General features: G+C 48.0%; 3 protein-coding genes across 3 annotated transcripts in view; 1 reads left to right on the plus strand and 2 right to left on the minus strand.

Annotated features, from left to right (window-relative positions):
- Nucleotides 1-1000: 1000 nt before the first annotated feature.
- wdr6 (WD repeat domain 6) lies at nt 1001-11525 on the minus strand. Its single transcript, XM_014146320.3, has 6 exons — nt 11380-11525; nt 10779-10912; nt 2562-5235; nt 2337-2414; nt 1932-2048; nt 1001-1784 (listed from the first exon to the last, which is right to left on the minus strand). Coding segments are annotated over exons 1-6 (3708 nt in total). The 5' UTR covers nt 11382-11525; the 3' UTR covers nt 1001-1081.
- A 92-nt stretch (nt 11526-11617) lies between these two features.
- Nucleotides 11618-14202, plus strand: LOC106572270 (fibrinogen silencer binding protein). Its single transcript, XM_045695984.2, has 4 exons — nt 11618-11740; nt 12132-13007; nt 13322-13383; nt 13543-14202. Exons 2-4 carry the CDS (start codon nt 12605-12607, stop codon nt 14086-14088), a joined length of 1011 nt encoding a protein of 336 aa, XP_045551940.1. The 5' UTR covers nt 11618-11740; nt 12132-12604; the 3' UTR covers nt 14089-14202.
- Nucleotides 14203-14386: 184 nt separating this feature from the next.
- celsr3 (cadherin, EGF LAG seven-pass G-type receptor 3) overlaps nt 14387-18031 on the minus strand; it is a 51075-nt gene continuing 47430 nt past the window's right edge. The window contains 2 exon segments of the mRNA XM_014146319.3: nt 14387-16262; nt 16888-17845. Coding sequence (XP_014001794.3) covers nt 16235-16262; nt 16888-17845 — 986 coding nt within the window. The 3' untranslated portion in view covers nt 14387-16234.

The raw sequence follows: 18031 nt of genomic DNA on the forward strand, positions 1-18031 counted from the left end.
ATCCTGTGACATCACAGATACTGCGGCCTGTGATGACAGAGCAGAGAGATCAGTTTATATCCATGATAAAAACACAACAACTTGGTCAACAGTGTCACCAGTTTGTAGTACTGTACCTCTCTGGTGGGTGTGGAAGGCTCCTCAATTTGGGGGTCTTTTCTCCTCCCTCGGGGGGTTCGCTGGCTACGCCAAGGCATCCCTCACACCACTGCACACACACTCTTCCTTTCTCTCTTTGATCTTTCGTCAGACAACGCCTTCTGTTCAACTGAGCTCACAGCGAAGTTACTTCCTCCTTCAGCACCGACTCCCTCCACGCATCAATAGATCCCTTCCATGAGTCTTCTCTCACGCTTCACATTTATCTTTCTCCAGGTGATTTCAGCATACTACAGTTGAATTACAGGTCTTTTCTGAAACAACCCCAATCCAGCTATTTTGCAGAGAATTTACATATACATTTGTTTGTATACGTCATCGGTCAGAAGGCGGCATCACCACCCTGCCCCATCTAGCTCTTCAAATACTCTCTCTCTCCCCCCTCCCTCTCCCCCCCCCCCCCCCCTCTCTCTCTCATCAGTGAAGTTGGCACACTGACAGATGCTGGATGAAAGGCAATCGGAGACGTGACTAAAATATTCATGTTCATCTACTGCAGTCCTGCCCCACTGTAAACCTGTGTACTGACCCCCATCCAGACCTCCATTTCACATTACAGCAGTGGAGTACATTACCCCCCCCCCCCCCCCCCCCCACACACACACACACACACACACACACACACACACACACACACACACACACACACACACACACACACACACACACACACACACACACACACACACACACACACACACACACACACACACACACACACACACACACACACACACACTCAGTCAGTTGAACCCATAGTATTACTCCCACTTCACTAGCCCTGGCTGCCGCAGAAGACCACAAGCATCCATACATCTATAAATCATTTGAGATATATATCTTGATTTAAATTAAGTTTATTTCAAAATCCAAATGAACATTATTATTATTAATCTAGTTCACGGGTCCAGTTCACAACAGGTCATGTTGTCTTGTCTTCCAGACAACACTGGTGCAAAGACACTTTCACACACTCCTCCCTCCCTCTCACACAGCTCTTTCTTCCAGTTTTATCCTCCCTGTTCCCTCCATCCTCCACGTCGGTCACCTTCAGCAGCTGTAACCCCTGTCCACAGACAACCACCCAGCCCCTGTCCCCACATCCAGACCCAACCCCAGCCTCAGTCCACACCTCCAGCCCTGCTGCGTCCGCCACATGGGAGACGAGCGCTCCCTGTTGGCTGAGTCCGGTAGTGGCCAGCCTCCACAGACACACCCTCTGGTCAGGGGATGTGGACACTAACAGGCCTGGGCTCAGCATCCTCAGGGCGGTCAGAGGGGCGGCGTGGGCTAAAGCCACTGACCACTGAGACTGGAGCTGTAGACACACTCTGCTGCCCCCTACCGCCTCCCCCTGGTACTGCACCCCGATGAGCGCCACTGACAGCTGTCCGTCATCTCCTCCGCTGGCCAATGTTATCCGGGCTTCGTCTGTATGTCCCGCCCGTAGGCCCTCCTCCCATACGGCCAGGGTGTTGACTCCACTCTGGTGGGCGGGGACTGTTAGACAGGGGCTGGTTGGGGCTAGGGCCGCAGTAGGGGGCTTGTCTTCTGAGTTGGCCACGTTGCTCATATCCCACACTGCTATCCTTCCATCTGTGGCTGCGCTGAAGAGGAACACACGTCTGAGGGAGACAGAGAGGTGAGAGAACGTTAGGCTGATGTTATTAAGAGGAGGTCAAAATTATGATGAGGGAAAATGTGGGCTATCCAGAACATGAATTGCATCTCTTCAGCCCCCCCCAAACCCCCCCCCCCCCCCAGTGCCTCACCGATTGCCCTGTCCATCCTCCAGGCTGTAGGTGGCGATGCTGAGTATACATCGCTCGTGGTGGAAACTCTCCCACAGGAGCTCAAACCTCCCCCTCAACTCACTGACTGAGAAGAGCCTGAGAGCGAGAGAGAGAGCGAGCGAGAGAGAGAGCGAGCGAGAGAGAGAGACAGCGAGAAAGAGAGAGCGAGAGACAGAGAGGAACGAGAAAGAGAGGACCGAGAAAGAGAGGACCGAGAAAGAAAGAGAGAGAGAAAAAGAGAGAGGAACGAGAAAGAAAGAGAGAGAGAGAGGGAAAGACAGACATTATTTTAGGAAAGGGGTCAAATAAAAACACTAGGTCATAATCTTTTGTGCACCTCATGACTTTGACTGGTAGAACAATGATAGTGTATTACACGCTTACCTCACAGCTCCATCACTGCAGGCCAACGCCAGGAGGACCGACTCTGTCCCGTCATCCACCACGGCAATGGACATGTACCTGAAAACACAAACAGCAGAGTAAAACATCAGATTGTGCTTGTATCTGTGTGTTGGTGTGTTCTGGTAGAAAGTAAAGGGATATCTTTGTATGATCGAATTGAATGAAAGCGAGCATTTGTATAAAGTACAAAGTTCAAACACTCACCTGGTTTCTGCGTCCATTTTCACAGTCTTGTGTCGGTTCCGCATTCTCTCCCACTGATCGTCCAATCGGTGGCTGGCCACTTGTATCACCTGACAGGAGGGCAAGCCTAACTGTCCATTTCCTCCAATCAGCAGCCGGTAGCACTGCATCTGTGCCCGCCCACCTGCAGATACCAGCAGTACAGAGAGGGACTGTGCTGCTGTCTGTTTATCTGTCCCTCTTTCAGTCTTTCCATCTAAACGTTTGACTGCTGTCAGAGTCCGAACATTCGAGATGTGGTCGGTGATGACCGACAGCACTCTGACCTCGCCCGTCTGCGGTCGGACCGCCAGGACGGTCAAGCTGGTGTCCTCTCCTCCGGTCACCAGCACCTCCCAGCGGCCCTCTCCAGCCTCCCCCACTACCCCCAAGCGACACACACAGCCCACTCCCCTACCGTGCAGCCCCTGTCTCAGGTCCAGGCTCCCTGCCCGGCTGGGTGCTTCCCCAGAGGGTTCAGAGGCCAGGACCACCCCCTGCTTGATGAACACCAGGGCCCCCTGGCCCATAGAGAGGCCGTCCTGGTGGGGGCAGTAGCTCCAGGAACGATGGCCTCCTCCACAGGGCACTGACAGCAGCCTCTCCTGCCTCACGGGGTCCCACACCACAAAGTGGACCGAGTGGAAGCCCACGATCACAAAGCGGGCCTCTTTCCCACTCCCTTCTGGTTCCTGGACCCTCTGCTCCTCTTCTGAGTCCTGGGATTCCAGAAGCAGAACTCTCTCCAGCCACTCCATCCCCCTGCAGGCCCGCTGGACCCTCAGAACCTCCAGTCCCTCTGGTCCAACCCGGAGGACCCTCACACAGCCATCTCTCCCCGCACTGTACAGCAGCCCCCGGTGCTCCGACACCCACGTCACCCCCTGCTTTCCGTGCACCCCGAACAGAGAGCTCACAGGCTGGAGGGTCAGCCCTGCCCTGCTGGCCTCTCTCTCCTCATCCTCCTCTCCGACTACCACGTCCCCCTTTTCATCATGGCTTTCAACCAGCCCATTATGTGCCTCTCTTCCCATCTCTTCATCCTCATGCTCTTCTCCATGTCCCCTCTTCTTCTCTTGATGGTGTTCACTCTCTTCAAACAGCAGCAGTGATCCTCTCCTGTCTCCACATACCCACAGTGCCCCCTGTGGGCGGTTGAGGTAAACTACAGCAGTGAGCCAGCGTTTGGCACAGGGAGGCAGAAGGAGAGGACAGAGTGGTTCCACCCTGAGAGCCAGTCCAGTGTCTCTCATCTCTACCTCCACCTGCCAACGATGGACCAGGCCCTCTGCTCCGGACGCCAGCAGGTACCCCCCTCGCCCCTGCCCCTCTGCCTGGCCCTCCACCCACAGCACACTGTGGACTTTCCCTGGCCCTGCCCTCAGCAACACCCCCGCGCCAGGCTGAGACAGAGGGAAGATCTGCACCCCTCCACTGAGGCTGCCTAAAGCACACAGCCCCTCCCTGGATGCAGCAGCCCCCCAACCCCTCACCCTTAGCACCTCCATCACACAGTAGGACTGGAACTCAGGACCCCCCTCCCATAGGAGACCCCACCGCCCCCCCTCATAGAGGTAGACGTCCCCATGGTCTGTGTTCACCACCACCCTGCCCTGGATCCAGTGCCCGTCCCCCACCACACCCACCACCTTGGGGACGCCTCGGCCCTGGAAGCCCAAGTCCACCAGGCTCTCCGCCTCCCCCTGCCCTCCCTCGCCATCCCCCTTCTCCTCCTCACCCCCCACCCGCCACAGGCGGATCCCTCCATCTGCCCCTCCGGTGGCCACCCACCTCCCCTGGCCGTCCCCTCCCTCACTGACCGCCAGCGCCCTCACCCCCCCGGACCGGTGGCCTTTCAGTGTCCGAGCCACCCTCCCCCCACCTCCCCAGTCCCACAGCAGACAGGCCCCGTCCTCCCCAGCGCTGTACACCCGTCCAGGGGACAGCTTGACGGAAAACACCCTGGCTTGGTGTCCATACAACACCCGCAAACACGTCGGGCTGGGGTCTCCACACCCCCCTCCAGCACCCCCCAGGTCCCCCACCCCCCAGACCCTCACACTGCGGTCGTCCGAGGCGGAGGCCAGCCAGCCAGTCTCCCGGCGGTAACAGAGGCTAAAGATGACGCCACTGTGACCTGGCAGACGCCTCTCCACTGGGGCCTTCCCGTCCGGCTGTGCCCCCCCTGGCCTCCAGAGCACCAGCTGGTTGAACACGGTCCCCCCAACCAGGACAGAGTCCTCCCAGTTCCCACCCAGGAGCAGGGCGGAGTACAGCAAACACCCCTCCTGGCAAGAGCAGAGGGCCAGGATGCGGCCCTCAACAGGATCCAACAACAAAGCAGCGTTGTGGGCCAGAGCCACGCCGAGGAGTGGACCTTTCTCTCCAGAGACCCAGCGGACGTCCAGGGCCCAGTCAGGCAGCTCCAAGAGGGGGCCCAGCGGCTCTAGCCTCTGCCCTCCAGCACTCAGCCTCAGCAAGCGCACAGCCTTCCCTCCAAACACTACCACCTCATCGTCTGGGTCACTGGTCCGTCTGTCTCCTGTCTGTGGTTTGGGACGAATCCCATGGATGCGGTAGTTGAGGAGCACGCTCAGTGAGGTGAAGGCTTTGGACTGAGATTGGAGGCGGTACACTGTCAGGATCGGACCCTCACCTGTATGGACGCATGCACATGTCAAATATCTAATCACACTTAATGACAGCATAGGAAGGGACAAAGGAAGAGAGGAAGGATGCAATTTATAAGTATTTGGAACATGGCCCAGATCAGATTGATCATGCAAGGGTTTTAATGTCACATGCCCAAATACAGTGAAATGCCTTTCTTGCAAACTCAAAACCCAACAATGCAATAATCAATAACAATGTAATACTAGAAAAAAACATATGAGAAATAAGAATAAATGTGAAGAACACAATAAATAAGTAACATACTATATACAGGGTCAGTTCAATACCATACTATATACAGGGTCAATTCAATACCATACTATATACAGGGTCAGTTCAATACCATACTATATACAGGGTCAGTTCAATACCATACTATATACAGGGTCAGTTCAATACCATACTATATACAGGGTCAGTTAATACCATACTATATACAGGGTCAGTTAATACCATACTATATACAGGGTCAGTTCAATACCATACTATATACAGGGTCAGTTATTACCATACTATATACAGGGTCAGTTCAGTACTATACTATATACAGGGTCAGTTCAATACCATACTATATACAGGGTCAGTTCAATACCATACTATATACAGGGTCAGTTCAATACCATACTATATACAGCGTCAATTCAATACCATACTATATACAGGGTCAGTTCAATACCATACTATATACAGGGTCAGTTCAATACCATACTATATACAGGGTCAGTTCAATACCATACTATATACAGGGTCAATTCAATACCATACTATATACAGGGTCAGTTCAATACCATACTATATACAGGGTCAGTTCAATACCATACTATATACAGGGTCAGTTCAGTACCATACTATATACAGGGTCAGTTCAATACCATACTATATACAGGGTCAGTTCAATACCATACTATATACAGGGTCAGTTCAATACCATACTATATACAGGGTCAGTTAATACCATACTATATACAGGGTCAATTCAATACCATACTATATACAGGGTCAGTTCAATACCATACTATATACAGGGTCAGTTCAATACCATACTATATACAGGGTCAGGTCAATACCATACTATATAACAGGGTCAGTTCAGTACCATACTATATACAGGGTCAGTTCAGTACCATACTATATACAGGGTCAGTTCAATACCATACTATATACAGGGTCAGTTCAGTACCATACTATATACAGGGTCAGTTCAATACCATACTATATACAGGGTCAGTTCAATACCATACTATATACAGGGTCAGTTATTACCATACTATATACAGGGTCAGTTCAATACCATACTATATACAGGGTCAATTCAATACCATACTATATACAGGGTCAATTCAATACCATACTATATACAGGGTCAATTCAATACCATACTATATACAGGGTCAGTTCAATACCATACTATATACAGGGTCAGTTCAATACCATACTATATACAGGGTCAGTTCAGTACCATACTATATACAGGGTCAGTTCAATACCATACTATATACAGGGTCAGTTCAAACCAACTATATACAGGGTCAGTTCAATACATACTATATACAGGGTCAGTTCAGTCCATACTATATACAGGGTCAGTTCAATACCATACTATATACAGGGTCAGTTCAGTACCATACTATATACAGGGTCAGTTCAATACCATACTATATACAGGGTCAGTTCAGTACCATACTATATACAGGGTCAGTTCAATACCATACTATATACAGGGTCAGTTCAATACCATACTATATACAGGGTCAGGTCAATACCATACTATATACAGGGTCAGTCATACCATACTATATACAGGGTCAGTTCAATACCATACTATATACAGGGTCAGTTCAATACCATACTATAGTACAGGGTCAGTTCAATACCATACTATTACAGGGTCAGTCAATACCATACTATATACAGGGTCAGTTCAATACCATACTATATACAGGGTCAGGTTCAATACCATACTATATACAGGGTCAGTTCAATACCATACTATATACAGGGTCAGTTCAATACCATACTATATAACAGGGTCAGTTAATACCATACTATATACAGGGTCAGTTCAATACCATACTATATACAGGGTCAGTTCAAGTACCATACTATATACAGGGTCAGTTCAATACCATACTATATACAGGGTCAGTTCAATACCATACTATATACAGGGTCAGTTCAATACCATACTATATACAGGGTCAGTTCAATACCATACTATATACAGGGTCAGTTCAATACCATACTATATACAGGGTCAGTTCAATACCATACTATATACAGGGTCAGTTCAATACCATACTATATACAGGGTCAGTTCAATACCATACTATATACAGGGTCAGTTCAATACCATACTATATACAGGGTCAGTTCAATACCATACTATATACAGGGTCAGGTCAATACCATACTATATACAGGGTCAGTTCAATACCATAATATATACAGGGTCAATTCAATACCATACTATATACAGGGTCAGTTCAGTACCATACTATATACAGGGTCAGTTCAATACCATACTATATACAGGGTCAGTTCAATACCATACTATATACAGGGTCAGTTCAATACCATAATATATACAGGGTCAATTCAATACCATACTATATACAGGGTCAGTTCAGTACCATACTATATACAGGGTCAGTTATTACCATACTATATACAGGGTCAATTCAATACCATACTATATACAGGGTCAGTTAATACCATACTATATACAGGGTCAGTTCAATACCATACTATATACAGGGTCAGTTAATACCATACTATATACAGGGTCAGTTCAATACCATATTTACAATGTGCAGGGATACTGGAGTGATGGAGGTAGATATGTATAGGGGTAAGCATACTATATACAGGGTCAGTTCCAATACCATATTTACAATGTGCAGGGATACTGGAGTGATGAGGTAGATATGTATAGGGGTAAGCATACTATATACAGGGTCAGTTCCAATACCATATTTACAATGTGCAGGGATACTGGAGTGATGGAGGTAGATATGTATAGGGGTAAGGGGACTAGGCAACAGGATAGAAGATAAACAGAGTAGCAGCAGCTTGTATGTGTGAGTGGGTGTGTGGGTGTGTAGAGTCAGTATAAATGTATGTGCATATTATGTGTGATTGAGCAGATGGAGTGAGTGTGTGTGAGTGAGTGTGCAGGGGTGCAGATGACGCCACTGTGAGTGTGCATAGAGAGAGTACAAAAATATAAATAAAAGGTCAATAAAGATGTAAGGTTAACTCATATAGTCTGTGTAGCTATTTTGTTAGATTTGGATCAGTTTTATTGCTTGTGGATAGAAGCTGTTCAAGAGCCTGTTGGTGCCAGACTTGATGCACCGGTACGGCTTGCCGTGCGGAAGCAAAGAGAATTGTCACAAAAAGTGTCGTGTTGAATTGACCAAACTGCAGCGGGTATGTGGATACTCATTCTTTTAATGAAAAAAACACAAAGCATCCACAGGAAAAACCAAACAATAAACGATACTCACGACCAAACAGTGTGGCAGGCTAAACAAGCAGTGCTCACAAACAATTACCCACAAACACACAGACAAACACACCCTACTAATATAGGACTCCCAATCAAAGGCAACTCAACACACCTGCCTTCAATTGGGAGTCCAATCCCAATTAACTCTACATAGAAAACAAACCTAGAACCTATACCCACAACTAACTAACTAAACCTAGAAATACATAAACACAGAGCAGTGCCCAAAACCCCCGGAATACATAAATAAAACAACCTACTACCTACACCACCACCCCAAACCATATAAAACAAATACCCTCTGCCACATCCTGACCAAACTCCAACAACAAATAACCCTTAACTGGTCAGGACGTGACAAGAATAGTCTATGGTTTGGGTGGTTGGAGTCTTTAACAATTTTCCGGGCCTTTCTACCACACCGCTTGACATAAATATCCTGGATGGTAGAGAGCTCGGTCCAAGTGATGTACTGGGCTTTCCACACCAACCTTTGTAGCGCCATGCGATTGAGGGGCGATGCTATTATTGCCATACCATGCAATGACTTAGCCAGTCAAGATGCTCTCAATGGTGCAGCTGTAGAACCTTTTGAGGATCTGAGGACCAATGCCAAATCTTTTCACTCTCCCGAGGGGGAATGGGTTTTGTCGTGCTCTCTTCACCACTGTCTTGGTGTGCTTGGACCATGTTCTTTATTGATGATGTGGACACCAAGGAACTTGAAGCTGCTCCACTGCAGCCCCATCGATGAGAATGGGGGTGTGCTCTGTCCTCTTTTTCCTGTAGTCCACAATCATCTCCTTTGTCTTGATCACGTTGAGGGAGAGGTTGTTGTCCTGGCACCACACGGCCAGGTCTCTGACCTCCTCCCTACAGGCTGTCTCGTCGTTGTTGGTGATCAGGCCTACCTACCACTGCTGTGTTATCGGCAAACTTAATGATGGTGTTGGAGTCGTGCCTGGCCGTGCAGTCATGAGTGAACAGGGAGTACAGGAGGGGACTAAGCACACACCCCGGTGGGGCCCCTGTGTTGAGGGTCAGTGTGGCGAAGGTGAAGTTGCCTACCCTCACCACCTGGGGTCGGCCCGTCAGGAATTCCAGGGTCCAGTTGCAGAGGGAGGTGTTCAGACCCAGAGTCCTAACCTTGGTGACGAGCTTGGAGGGGACGAAGGGTGTTGAATGCTGAGCTGTAGTCAATGAACAGCATTCTCACATAGGTATTCCTCTTATCTAGGTGGGTAAATTCACTGTGGAGAGCAATTGAGATAGCATCATCTATGGTATGCAAATTGGAGTGGGTCTAGGGTGTCTGGGATGTTGGAGTTAATGTGTGCCATAACCAGCCTCTCAAAGCACTTCATGATTACAGATGTGAGTTCTACAGGGTGGTTGTCATTGTGGCATGAAGCCTTAGAGTTCTTGGTGGTGGTCATCTTAAAACATTTGGGGATTACAGACTGGGACAAGGAGAGGTTGAAAATGACTGTGAATAATGCCTTCCAGCTTTGACAAGGCAGTAAGGACGGTCTTGTATTGTCTAGCCAGGGATTGGCTAATAAATCACTGGCTAGTTCAACCATTGCTAGCTGTTCCAGCTAGGAGAAAGCCATTGATAAGTAGCTAGCATAAAGCAGGGATCATCAACTACATTCAGCCACAAGCCCATTTTTTTCTTGAGCGCATGGTCAGGGTGACGGAACATAATTACAAATCATTTGTAGCCTGCAAATTGACCACAAGAAGCCCAAACAGATATAATATTTGACAAAAACAATTATCATTTCAAACCTTGTTTACTTTGAAACAGATTCCAAAATTAAAATCACTTGGAGATGATTTGTTGGACACGGACATTTATAAGATGTACTTTTCTTCCAAATCGAGAATAAAGAAAGTATCACCAAGAACAGGTTAGTTGAAAAATTCGTGCAGGCGCATTCCATTAGCCAAGCTGTAACGCTGTATGAGCCATGGCATATCAGTTATAATTACGTAACTAGCCAGGGATCCCCTACCTGTCAGCAGGTACTCCTCCCTTAGGAACTCCAGAGCGGTGACAGGGACTACCAGGGCTGCCGTCTCAATTGCCATCATCACTGACATTGACACACTCCCTGCTGAAAGCCTCTCATCAACAGCACCCGATGACCTGGCACACATACAGAAACATTAACTTTAGCTAGTAATCTTCTCATCCAAAAAAAAAAACATTTTGCATAGTGAGAGGACGTCAACCTGTCAGCTAGCTATGTGTGTGCGCGCTTGATAATTTGTGGCTTTAGCTGGTATTCATTCTCTTATTATTTCAATGTTTCTCTTATGAATGAAAATCCGGGAAAAAGGAGGTTGCCATTGCCAATCAGTGCAGCACAGTGATATTCACAATTTATAGCTATCTAATTTACAGTAACTTCTGATTTATTGTCAACACCAAGGGAGGAAAATACGAAAAAGCTGACAACATGCTAATAACTTTTTATTACACTAGGTAGCCACGCAGATGAAAGGGGGTTAGCTAGCTAGCTAACGTTAGCTAGTTATAACAATATTTGACTTTGGTAATTAGCTAGTCATGTCAGGGCTACTGTCTTGGAAATAACATGGCTAGTTACTTACATATCTATCTAGATGCCAGGAAACTATTTTCATTTCTTCACAAAAAAAGTATTCATTGTCCTTTGAAACACATTTCGTGAATTTGTTATGTTCTTCTCTCTGAAGAACTAGCTAGCCACCCATGCGTTTCTTCCACTCGCATCCAATCAAATGTGGCTACACTGACATAATGCATCGCACTTTGCAATAAAGCGGGCAGCCATTGGTTAAAAAAAGAGTCGAAAGTGCCATTTGCGTAAAATACTTAGGTTTGTTGTTTAAATTTCATATCCGGCCGCCAAACATGAGGGGGTGGTGGTGGCAGGACAACAAAGTGTTTGTCCACGATAATTCGCCGCTCTTATTGGCTGTCTGGTTGCATGTGAGTAATAATAACAACTCATATGTTTATTTGTTTTAATTTACAAATAAAATGTACATCCAAATAAGCGCATGTATATGGGGAAGTCTAGGTGTATTAGCTTGGCTAGCATTATTACTGTCATTTTGCTAACCTGCTAGGTAACAAACAAGGCATTCGATATAAAGGCTGTGCAATTCCGTCCCGAAACGCTATGGTTGTTTGTTCCTGGTAGTTAGTTTCACTCACCTGATGTCCCAGGTCTGAATTAGTCCCTTTTATTAAAAGGAGAGGATGAACATTCGGTATCTCTTGGGAATGATGGCACGTGTTCTTAAAAATATCAACCTTGCTGTAAAGTGTTCATATCAATCTGAATGTCATTCTGATGTTTTCTTCTATCCCGACCCAGAGATTAAGAATCATTACAGATTGGACCACAGCTCCGTAAAACACGGTTCATTGTGTAATTTGACTTGACAGTGGACACCCACGTTTTGCCTGTGTTAAACACTGAATAACAACTGGTTATCCCAGTAAAGATGATGCCCTACTGTGGATTACAGGACCATTCATGACAATGACACACCCACCAAGTAAATGCACACCCCAAGTAGTTCTTCCACATGATCTCTGACAGGACATCAAGTTGGACTAAACCTCAACAAACGCACACTGAAAACACTCTAGTTTCAAAGTCAACTCTATGCTCATGGAAAGAACAACCACACAAAGACTTAAAACCTAAATCAACCTCATACAGTATGTTGGTTGGAAGAGAATGCCCCCATTTGGCCTACTGCAGACCCGTAATCCCTCTCACACACGAACCCGAGCAGGACTAGAACCCTCACCTCCACCCCGTTGCCTTGGCGACCAACAACCATGTCGTACCGCACGCCCAATTTCACCATGCAGCAGAAGCTCTACTTCCTGCAGAGGATCCAGGGTGTGGTGCACACAGTCCAGGACTTCAGGAAGGACACCAACACTACTGTGCACCGCAACGCTGTGTGGGCCGAGGTGGTGGAAGCCTTCAACGCTGCCTTCCCCGACCGGCCACCGAGCACGGTGGGCACCATGAAGACCCTGTGGAAGAGGCTGAAGGTGGAGAGCCGCCAGGCGCTGCACCGGCGTCAGGAGCAGGTGGTCGCCGGCATGCCTGTCACGGCCCTGACCGAGGTTCAGCGGGAGATTACGGCCATGGTACCCAACCTCATCTCCAACCAGGACGACATGGACGGAGAGGTGGGCTACACCGGCCTCAGGCCTGGCTCCCCCACAGCAGGTAATACCACACTACTCTCAGGACTGCCACTGCCACTAAGATGAGCTCATCTATATTGAGTTCACGCATGAATCAAATGTGCATTCCTTAGATGATAGGCTGATGTGTAACTTCTGGATATTATAAGGTCCACTGGATATTATAAGGTGAATGCACCAATTTGTAAGTCGCTCTGGATAAGAGCGTCTGCTAAATGACTTAAATGTAAATGTAAAAATGTGTTGTCAACCAATTTGCTCACACAAATATATATGGTGCTAGGGGAGACTGTTCCAATCTCTGTCTCGCTGTCTGTCTGTCTCTGTGTGATCTAGTGACATGTACTGCAGCGACCAGTGGGAGTGACCAGGACGATGCTGATAACAGTCACAATGAGGTAACGTGTCACAGCTAGAGCACAACTCCATAGACAATCCTCTAGTGTATGATGATATTTACATATGAACATGTCAATACAGTTCAGTAGCAACTGAAAGAGCTTCTATTATAAAAGGACGCAGTGCAGTTGAAATCTAACCCAGTCCGTCTTCCCCAGGAGAGTGAGAGTAAAGACCAGGTAGCCATGAGCATCGGCATCGCATCCTTCACAGCACTAGCAGGAAGTGCTGGACCCCTCCGGATCCCCTTCTCCACCAGCCAGCCCAACGCCTCCACTCTCACCCACAGTGAAACCTCCTGGTCTGGGACGTCCCCGTCCTTCCTCCCTCCGCCCATCCCATCTGCCTCATCCTCCAGCCTGCTCACCTCTTGCCCCGTGAACTTTGACCTGCCCTACATCCCCCGGGCCGCCCCGCAACCCCTCACCTCTCTGGCAGCGGCAGCAGGGCGGGGGTCTGAGGACCCACGGTACGGGCCGCGCATGCTGGAACTGTCGGAGCTGGAACATGAGCAGAGAATGAGAGTCCTACAGATGGAACAGAAGGTTTTAGAAGACAAGAGGAAGGCGGTGAGGCAGAAAGAGAAAGCCTACAGGCTAAAAAAGAGATACTACCAGGCTAAGCTGAAGAAGATGGGGGAAGAGATACGACCGTGCTCGAGTAGCGAGGACACTGAGGGCGATGATCACGATCAAATCATTTGACGGTTATTTTGTTGTTGCTGTTATGTTTTTATGAAGATGATTTTTATTTTATTTTTTACGTTTTTGACAGTTTCAGGTATTTGTTAAAACCTTAGTAAAATCTTTGTTTTGGTATTCCTTTTCATTGCTGGTCTAGATCTGTAGGAGTTTTGTTTTAATGGTCTGGTAGAGATCTTTGAATGTGAAGAGACCTGAAAGAGAGGAGACCCTCTGGAAACAAACTGTCAAAACTAGTCTGCTAAAACTGTTGTTTTCACCAGGGAATGTCACTCACAGAAAATAGGACTCAAACAACATCTTGTTAGGAATATTTCTTATTTTTATGTTGGTAACTGAGGAGCAGCTGTTTTAAATTCCCCCCATGCCGACGGGAGAGCACATACCCCAGAATAAGCACACAAACTGACAATCCCTCTCTCCTTCCCTCCACCATTACACTTCAATGACTTCCCTCTTCTCACACATTTCCTTTTCTCTCAATGCATTTTGTCACAGTGGGAGAGTCAGCTCATACGAAACATGTAAAAAAAAAACACAGCAACAAAAAACCATTTGAACAAATAGCGCTTGCATTCTCTCACACAAAATGACAAGGTAATAAATAATATAAATCTCATGTCTGTACAAGTTAAAGGTACTGCAATAATAAATAATATAAAAAAATAACTGACCAGTGGCAAAATAACTAGAGCAGTTAAACATAGATGGAACATAGCTAAGGATGGATATCTGGGACCCTGGGGAGATTTTTGGCAATAATACTGTCACATTTATATTACCACAACCCAAAGACATAAAAAGATTAAAGCAGGTCGTTGAAAAGAGATTTGCAGACCGTCGGTGTAAGAGACAAGTCGTTTTCTTTCTACAATCTGTCTTTTCGTCCTTCCTCTGATGAGTAACACTTCCTCGATTCCTTCTGTCTTTCTCACTCATTTTTCTTTTTGACCCACTTTTTTTCCTGTTCCACGCGTCTGTTTAGCATCGTGTCTCATTGCACATGTGCAACGTGTTCTCTCGTTATGGTCCTGGAACAACTGGTGCACAGGTGACTCACTCCTCTTCCTCTGATCTGCCTTTTCATCTCAGAGCCAATATGGAACACCACTTTAGGGCTTTTAGTGCTAACCTAAACATGTTCTCTCTCTCTCTACCTCTCATACCCCTATAACCCCAGAGTTATACGTGACCATTTTCACAACAGAGGGTTTTGTACACTAAAATGGACCAAATATCAGGCAGAGAAACTATTAGATATGTAATGATGCTGTTTATGTTTTTCACTGATGTGTTTTGTTTCTGATATACAGTAGCACAGAAAGAGATATGATGCTGCGGAATAGACGACTGACATTCAAATGCAGTGGGTCTTTTCTTGGATTAACAGAGCACTTCCATCTAAACAGTATCCCGACCAACTGAAGAATGACATAATCAAGCCTCTCAAATGTCAAAGTATCTTCGCCTTCTTTCTTGTTCACAATCATTTGTTCTGTCAGATCCCTCTTTCATAGAATTCATTCCTATTTCCCATCACCCGCCCCCGACACCTTCCTCGTCCTATCACGTTCTCAGGTCTCACAATCTCATCCAATCAACACTAACCGACCCGTCCCTAGTTTTATACATATAGCTGACGGGTTTGAGGAAACGTTTCAGGATAATGGTATTTTGATTCAAGGGCTGTTGCCCCTAGCGACAGATTCCATTCACACCTCGTTCACAACCGCACATGGACGCAATCTTCAAAAACGTCCATGTTTTTTTTCTTCGTCTCTGATGAAAAAGATACAAAATGTATAAAAATGTTATGTACAGGTTCATCTTTTTCTTAGCGGTTCAATTCCGATCCTTGTGTTCATGACTAAATCTGAGGATCGAAGTTCATGAAACATTAATAGCCATCTATCGTATAGCCCTCCTCCCCATACTTGGTGCTGGTTGTAACAGAAAATAGTCAACAGAACGAACCAAGCACCTCCAAACTCCATCTCATTGTCTGCCTTTCTTCAACACTTAGATCCTCCAGTATCCCAGGGTGCTTCAGCAGTCCAGGGTGCTCCTTGACCTCTCCCCGGCCCCCCCCCACACAGTCCTTGGTATCCCCAATACAAACATAATGCATTGTGGGATATGGAGGGTGTCATCAAGACTGTCCTTCACTTCTGTTGACTCTGTGAAGAGAAAAGAGAGCCCACAATCAGGGGCAAGCCAAAATAACATAGCTGAGGAATGCTACATTCACTGAGTGTACAAAACATTAAGAACACTTTCCTAATATTGAATTGCACCCCACCCCAGCCTCAATTCGTCGAGGCATTCTACAGGGGTACTGGCCCATGTTAACTCCAATGCTTCCTACCGTTGTATCAAGTTGGTTGGATGTCCTTTGGGTGGTGGACCTACTACCATACCCTGTTCAAAGGCACTTAAATATTTTGTCTTGCCCATTCACCCTCTGAATGGCACACGTACACGATCCATGTCTTAAACCTATCTTCTCCCCTTTTTCTACAATGATTGAAGTGGATTTAACAAGTGGCATCAATAAGGGATCATAGCTTTCACCTGCAATCACCTGGTCAGTTTATGTCATTGAAAGAGCAGGCGTTCATAATGTTTTGTACACTCGGTGTGCATCTCCTGACATGCAGGCTATGACACGTTTATAATCCAAATCATCACATCTTTGATAGGAACCAAAAAGATGGATGTGTGAGGATAGAGAAGAGAGCAGAGCAGGAGTGTGAAGAGGAGAGGAAGCAGGTAGATGAAGCTGAGTGAGAGTGCAGGACTTACTCAGAGTCTGGGGAGACCTCAGAGATGCTGTGGGAGGTGGCGGAGTGGGGCGGGGAGGGGGAGGGTCCTTGTGCAGAGGAGGGGGCTGGGGGGGTGAGCACGGAGGAGCTGAAGGAGGCCAAGATGGAGGACAGGATGTCTAGGTGCTCGCTGGACGGGTGGCGGCTGGGGGGGACGCCGGGGGCAGGGAGGGGGTACCTACACAGGGGGGCAGAGTCCAGCCGGCCGCGGCGGGGTAGGGGGGTCTCCTGGGGTTCCTCGCTGATGGGGGCCGGAGGGGAGGAGGGCGTGGGCTGGTCAGGGTGTGAGTGCTGGCGGGGGGGCAGGGTGCGAAGCCACTCCCTGCAGGGCTGGGACTGGGTCACCCCGCCGCTCCCGTTGGCCTCCAGCTGTTCACGGGAACGGCTGCTCATCAGCGCTCCTCCTAGGTGTTCACGGGAGGAGGCCTGGCGCCGCGTCAGGGTGTTGAGCTGGGAGCGCGACCCTCCCAGACCGGGCTCCACACCCCCATTCCCACTCAAGTCCTCCCGGGAGGCGTGGACGCTGTGCTGGTGGACATCCAGCCTGTCTCTGGAGCTGCTCAGGTTCTCCCTGGAAGCTCTGTCTAGGCCCGGCTCACGGCGGCGGGGCAGCAGGTCCAGGTTGTCCCGGGGGCCCTGGCGGTCCAGACGGTTCTGGGATCCTCCTCCAGCCTGGCGGCCGAGGGGGTCTCTGGAGAGCTGGCGGCGGGCCAGAGAGTCTAGATGCTCCCTGGAGGAGTAGCGGGAGGCGGGCTGGGACAAGGAGCCCGTACCAGACAGGGAGCCTGTCCCAGAGTACATGCGGCCGTAGGAGGCTGCCGGGACACCCCTGTGGCCCAGGGTGGAGGTGCGGTACCAGGAGAGTTCGCTGGGGACCTGGCCCATGGCGGAGAGACCCTGCAGGGCCGGGGGACAGTCAATGCGGTTCTTCAAGATGCCTGAGTCAACAGGGAGAGATTAGAAAAAGGGTCAATATATATTTTGGTGTTTTGAGTTTACATGAATCTGTATGGTAATAATAAATCGAATCAAATTGTATTAGTCACATGCGCAGAATACAACTGGTGTAGACCTTACAGTGAAATGCTTACTTACGAGCCCCTAACCAACAATGCAGTTTAAAA

This window comes from Salmo salar, chromosome 15, assembly GCF_965601325.2.
Source record: "Salmo salar chromosome 15, fSalSal1, whole genome shotgun sequence".
Classification (NCBI taxonomy): Eukaryota; Metazoa; Chordata; class Actinopteri; order Salmoniformes; family Salmonidae; genus Salmo; species Salmo salar.

Bases quoted from the DNA above. Each gene is read 5' to 3' on its own strand.
- wdr6 (XM_014146320.3), bottom strand. The intron at 2,415-2,561 runs GTGAGTGTTTGA...TTGTGTTTTCAG, and splicing joins AAAATGGACGCAGAAACCAG to GTACATGTCCATTGCCGTGG. The intron at 1,785-1,931 runs GTGAGGCACTGG...TGTCTCCCTCAG, and splicing joins GAGGATGGACAGGGCAATCG to ACGTGTGTTCCTCTTCAGCG.
- LOC106572270 (XM_045695984.2), top strand. From the start codon at position 12,605: ATGTCGTACCGCACGCCCAATTTCACCATGCAGCAGAAGCTCTACTTC. The intron at 13,008-13,321 runs GTAATACCACAC...TGTGTGATCTAG, and splicing joins GCCTGGCTCCCCCACAGCAG to TGACATGTACTGCAGCGACC. The intron at 13,384-13,542 runs GTAACGTGTCAC...CGTCTTCCCCAG, and splicing joins CTGATAACAGTCACAATGAG to GAGAGTGAGAGTAAAGACCA.